This window comes from Crotalus tigris, unplaced genomic scaffold, assembly GCF_016545835.1.
Source record: "Crotalus tigris isolate CLP2741 ecotype Arizona unplaced genomic scaffold, ASM1654583v1 scf7180000021363.294534, whole genome shotgun sequence".
Taxonomy (NCBI): domain Eukaryota; kingdom Metazoa; phylum Chordata; class Lepidosauria; order Squamata; family Viperidae; genus Crotalus; species Crotalus tigris.
In genome coordinates, this window is record NW_024098473.1 from 1 (window position 1) to 6,052 (window position 6,052).

The following is a 6,052-nucleotide window of genomic DNA, read 5'->3' on the forward strand; positions in this document are numbered from 1 at the left end:
AAGAACTGTACTATCATCCTATGATGGAAGATTATTTCTTTTTTCACATTATATTTTAAAAGATAGAAAAAAGGAAGTGGTGTCTGGAAAAGATCTTTTATAACCTACTGAGGACATCTAGTGCTGAAAATTTAATACTGCAATTTCTGGTTACTTTTTGAAGCTGGAATAGAACTGTTCTTCAAAGTATTTTTGAAGAGAAAAGATAAGCTGTACAACTGTGGGAATTGTGGAGGTGGATACTGCCTGACTTTTATTAAATATAGCCTCCACAAAAAATAAAAAAGAGACTCTTTTTAACTACTATCAAAATGGAGAAATGTCAGCTACAATTAAACTGTAAACTTATATTGGAAAAGATTTACAAGGCTACTGCAGAAATATGTGCTACGATCAAAGAGTTTACTACAGAATTAAGATCCAGAAATCTCACATTAAACATTCAAACTGATGTCCAGACTACATCTGACATACTAGGAGAGGAACCAACAGAGATAAAAGAGGAACTTATCCTAAAAAACATTTCATTTGTAATTTTGAGGAACAGAAGAAGCAAAGACTGAGATTTGAAACTACAAAGCAGCAATGCTTTAAGGGTGAGAGAAATAGATGCCTAATGCAGAGGATGGGATTCCTATCATTTCAAAGGGCACGGCAAGCAACAAGAAGAGAGTTACTGGATGAAAGGGAAGCGTGGTTATGGAAACCTGCCTGGCACAGAAAAAAAGCTAGAATCAGACTAAAACAAGAAATTTAAAATTTAAAAGGCAATGTTGGATTTATGGATTTTTTTTAAGACTTAAGATTTAGAGTTAGAGTTTAGAGTTATATATATAGAGAGAGGGTGATTATTAGAATAGATATTTTGAATAGATTAAGAATGTACCTTTTGGAATAATAGATTTATTTTGATGAAAATTATTATGTATTCTAATTGAAAAAATGTTGATTTTTTAGATTTGGATGGTTTCAATATTTAACTGAGTGTTTTAAGATGACCTTTTTGTATGATAACATAGAAGTGATAAGGCATGATAATCAATTGGATGAAATTTGAATTTTGTTTAATGAATTGAAATGATTTAAGCTTTAATATTATTTTGTTACCTTAAAGAGATTGATCGATTGTAGGATTATATATGTAAAGGGTAGATTAATATTTTGTTTTAATTATGATATTTATTGCGTAGTGGAAGAAGAAATAAATGAGATTGGTGATAAAATGAGGGATGTGAGAGATTAAGAATTAGAATATATCCAGAAGGGATACCTGAATTGATAATTTGTTGATTTAAAGTTAAATTTGATTATGGTAATTGTAAACTGACAAAGTTTTAAAACAGGTTTAGCAATAATAGAAATTTAAATTAGAAATGGAATATTTTAAATGTACTATACTATTTGAGGGAAATAGAGAGGGGATAGTGAATGTATTGAGCTGAGTTGTTTATATATGTTTTCACTTTTGAATGTTTGATTACCCAAACACCACAGTGTGTCATGAGTATCTTTTCTTAAGAATTAAAAAACCAATAAAATGTGTTTTAAAAAAATATAAGTGGAATGTAGAGCAACTTAGATGAAGAAAAGCTAGTTTTGGAAAATTCTTTATGAGATGATATAGACATTCATTCTGATTGAAAACACAATTTGCCAGTTATGATTTAACTTTCTGGACTTATATCATGCTCTAAATAGCAACAAACAGAAAATGAGCCAAAGAGGATGGGGGAGGAAGAAAGATAAAAACTGATTCATGTTTGATTAGGTAGAATACTTTTATGGAGGGAGAATTTTTTTTTAACAAAAAGGATTATTCAATTTGATCATTCTCATCCAAAACTGTTATTCTGACTTCACTACCATTAACACTTTGGATGCAACAAGGTTAACCTATCATGTAATGAACCAAGATATTCTCCTTGAATCTAGAGATTTGAAGGATGCCATGGTATCATTAATTAACCCAATTATAGATAGATATCCTCCATGGTGTTCAGGGATTAGAATGCAGTATTGCAGGCTAACTCTGCCAACTGCCAGGAATTCAGTCCTGACCGGCTCAAGCTTTACTCAGCCTTCCATCCTTCTGAGGTCAATAAATTGAGGACCCAAATTGTTGGGGGCAATGTGATGACTCTGTAAACTACTTAGAGAGTGCTGTGAAGCACTACGAAGTAGTATATATTGTAAGTTTAAGTGCTATTGCTATTACTATCCTTGATACAATACTTTTGTTTTATGCAGGGGAGTGAAAACAGGTGGAACAGATCACCAGTTTCTATTTGTAAAGAATTACAAGGACATTTGAAAAGCATGTGGAAATGGTCAGAGCTAAATTCCAGGACCAAAGAACAAAACCTGGATCCTGTAGGTAATCCCTGTTGGTTATCCCTTGTATAACTTTATGTTAGTCAGCATCCAATGTGTAGTCATAAAACATATTTAAAAAATTGCACAAATTTTGTCAAAATGATGATAAAAACATGAAGAACATTTTGGAAGAGCAATACATTTTATGAGCAAAATTTGAAAATTGTCAGAAAACAAAGTAGAAAACAAAATAACCCAGAACAGGGGTGTCAAACTGCCAGCCCACAGGCCGGTTACATCAGGCATAGGCCACACCCATCCCAGCTCCGGCAATGTAAAAAATGTTGTGACACATCATGTGATACCATGAGTTTGACACCCATGACCTAGAATATTTGAATTGCTTAGGGTTACATCCTCTTAAAACAAAGCAAATATTATTCTGAGTTACTAATGAGTAATAACATAGAATAAACTAGTTGGAAGGGACATTGGAAGTCTAACCCACAGCTCAAACAGGAGACCCTATACCATTTTAGACAAATGCTGTCCAGTCTCAAAAGCCTCCAGTGATGGAGCAACCACAACTTCTGAAGGGAAGCAGTTCCACCAGTTAATTGTTCTCACCATTAGGAAATTTCTCCTTGGATCTAGATTGCTTCTCTCCTTGATTAGTTTCCATCCATTAGTTTCTTATCTTGTCTTCTGGTGCTTTGGAAAATAGGTTGACCCCTTCGTCTTTGTTTGCAGTCCCTTAAATATTGGAACACTGCTATCACATCTCCTCTAGTCCTTCTTTTCACTCTACTAGACAACCCAATTCCTGCAACCATTCTTCATCAATTTTAGCCTCTATCCCCCTAATCATCATTGTTGTTCTTCTCTACACTCTTTCCGGTGTCTCAACATCTTTTTATACTGTGGGGATGAAAATTGGATGCAATTTGGAATACTGCATCCAATTCAATCATTGTTCCAGGACTCTAGCAAAATGAGTGAGCATGTTTTCTCCTTCTCCTGCTTGCAGTTACCAATTTAAAGAGCTGTGCCACAGGGGGGGGGCTGAGCTTTAAATTATCTTTCATCTCTTTCTCAAATACACTGTGGTGCTTCTGTCTATTTAGAAAGATAGCATTTTCTCATGAGCTTTTTAATAGTAACTTTCATTTCCTTATTACGAAGAGTGAAGATCATGGAATTCAGCATTGGGGTCAAAAGAGTGTAGAGCACTGAAACAATCTTGTCTGCTTCAAATACCTTGAAAGGGCGGTCATAAATGAACATCCCTGGAACAAAATTTAAACTCATAACTATGATCTGGGCAGCACAAGTGGAAAGGGCCTTATGTTTGCCTTCTGTTATATGCCTCCTAATCTTTACTAAGATGGCTGTATATGACACAAGCAAAGTGAAGAAAATTAATGTCAGGAGAAGTCCACTATTGCAGACCATCAGAAGCTCAGGTATGTATGTATCAGCACATGCCAGCTTGATATGTTGAGGTACGTCACAGTAGAAATTGTCCAAAATGTTGGATTTGCAGAAAGGCAGCTGAAGGAGAACTCCAACCTGGATAATGGAGTGAGCAAAGCCACCTAACCATGCCCATGCTACCAATCCTATGCAAATTTCTTTCTTCATGATAATTAAATATTGTAGGGGCTTGTAAATAGCAATATATCTGTCAACAGCCATTGAAATTAGTAAGAAGACTACTGTGCCCCCTGTTAAGTGAAAGAAGAAAATCTGTATAATGCACCAATTGTAGGAGATGGTATGAGTGTGGTGGAAGAGATTCCACAACATTTTGAGTGATGTGACAGAAGATTCACTGATGTCTACAACAGCCAAGTTAGCAAGCAGGAAATACATGGATGTATGCAGAACAGGGGTGAGAAATACTGTAATTATAATGGTGGAATTTCCAAGCCAAGTTGTGGTATAAATGGCAAGGAAAAGGAGGAAGAGAAGTGACTGCATTCTATGATTCTGGGAGAAGCCTAGGAGAATAAACTCCACTACAGCTGTTTGGTTGTTCTCCATTTAAAATGCTCTTAATGGGTTTAAGTATTTTCCCCCTGAAATAATTGAGAAACATTGTGAATTATGTCAATTCTTCCTGAAACAATTCACCAACAATACATATTATACGTTAAAAAGTTTTTCTTCTGATATCAAGTCAAATGCTATCAAATTTTCTTACTGTGTATATTTCAAGGGTATAGAAATCCCTTTATTTTAAAGTCATATAAAACTAAAATAATTTTTTTGCCAGAGAAAACACAAACAAGACATATTATTTTAGCTTCTAAAAGCTAATGATCTATCTTTAATATAATTTATTTTATGCATTTATTTGGCTTCATTTTTGGTTTTCTTTTCATAAAATAATTCATGATACTATATAGTGTAATATGTCATGTCTTGTTGTTCATCTGAGATCTCATTTACCTTCTTTTAAGAACAGCTGAGGACCAGATTATTTTTACTATGTCTTTACATATGAAACAATAGAACTCAAAGAGGGTTTAATTACTTTTTCACATGACTGTATATTTATGTTTTTTTAAAATAAAAAATGTAGTCATTTACAGGACCTACAAACCATTCCAATCTGTTTATGCTTACTATACCACATTCTAAACTTATAGATTCACTGAAAAATATGAGAAATATGTGAGCAATATTATACCCTAATCAACAATAAAATACAGGTTAAATCATAAATTGCATATATGTTATACTACATAATAAGAATTCAATTTTGAACTTAATAAAATTCTTGGAAGTCATTTCATACTTACAGGTGATGATTGAAGTAGTTATAATTTCAACATTCATTTTATTTTGTATTTTAAGTTTTATTAAAATAAAAAAAAACACAACTTCATCCTGAAACTCTTCTATTCATCTAAAAGGAGAAGTTGAAATTTATGAAATTTCATTTTTCAGGTAACTATTGATATGAAGAATGAAGCAAAAACTTTTCCACCAAATTTCATTCAGCATCTCTTACCTTCTCAAATAGATAAAAATAAATATTAAAAATTAGTAAAAAAGAAAAAGAAAAAACCCTAACCCCCTCCACAATTCTCATTCTTTCAACTTTAATAAGCAGATCTATTGCTAAAGTTCTGAATGTGCAATTCTGGGATTTACCAATACTTTATTTTTTTTAATAAACAGACATTTAATAATACTTCATTTCCAACCTTAGATATGTTAACAGACAAAATGTATGGTATGAGTATTAGTTGTATCATAACATTTTAAAAAATTGGCAAAAGACTCATATCCAAAGGGCCACTGGAATCAGCCTTAGGGTAATTTGTATTGGTAGATGTATTCCTATATCTACCAATTTTCATGAGGTTATGAGTAAACTATGAAGATGTTAACTCCAGGGACTCAAAACTCAAGAGAGATTATTAAAATGCTGTGGAAGTAGATAGATAGAAATATGCTTGCTATTCTTATATGAACCCATTAGAGAAATAGTCTACAGGTAATCCTTGCCTATGTCTATCACTAAGTGAGGCAGTTGTTAAGTGAGTCAAATCCAATTTTACAACCTTTTTTGCTGTGGTTGTTAAGCAAATCAACACAGTGATTAAGAACAAATCATGCGGTGGTTAAGCAAAATCAGTTTCCCCCTTTGACTTAACTTGTCCAAAGCTATGAAGATTGCAAATGGTGATCATATGACTGAAGAATACTACAGCTGTCATAAACACATACC

The 6,052-nt window shown here is 33.1% G+C and overlaps 1 protein-coding gene across 1 annotated transcript; it reads right to left on the bottom strand.

Annotated features, from left to right (window-relative positions):
• Positions 1-3,429: 3,429 nt before the first annotated feature.
• LOC120296623 (olfactory receptor 4D1-like) lies at positions 3,430-5,215 on the bottom strand. Its single transcript, XM_039318455.1, has 2 exons — positions 5,118-5,215; positions 3,430-4,391 (listed from the first exon to the last, which is right to left on the bottom strand). The coding sequence occupies exon 2, from the start codon at positions 4,354-4,356 to the stop codon at positions 3,430-3,432; it is 927 nt and encodes a 308-aa protein (XP_039174389.1). The 5' UTR covers positions 4,357-4,391; positions 5,118-5,215.
• Between the last annotated feature and the right edge of the window lie 837 nt (positions 5,216-6,052).

What these genes read in the sequence shown, in the direction of transcription:
- LOC120296623 (XM_039318455.1), bottom strand. Translation starts at nt 4,356, where the DNA reads ATGGAGAACAACCAAACAGCTGTAGTGGAGTTTATTCTCCTAGGCTTC.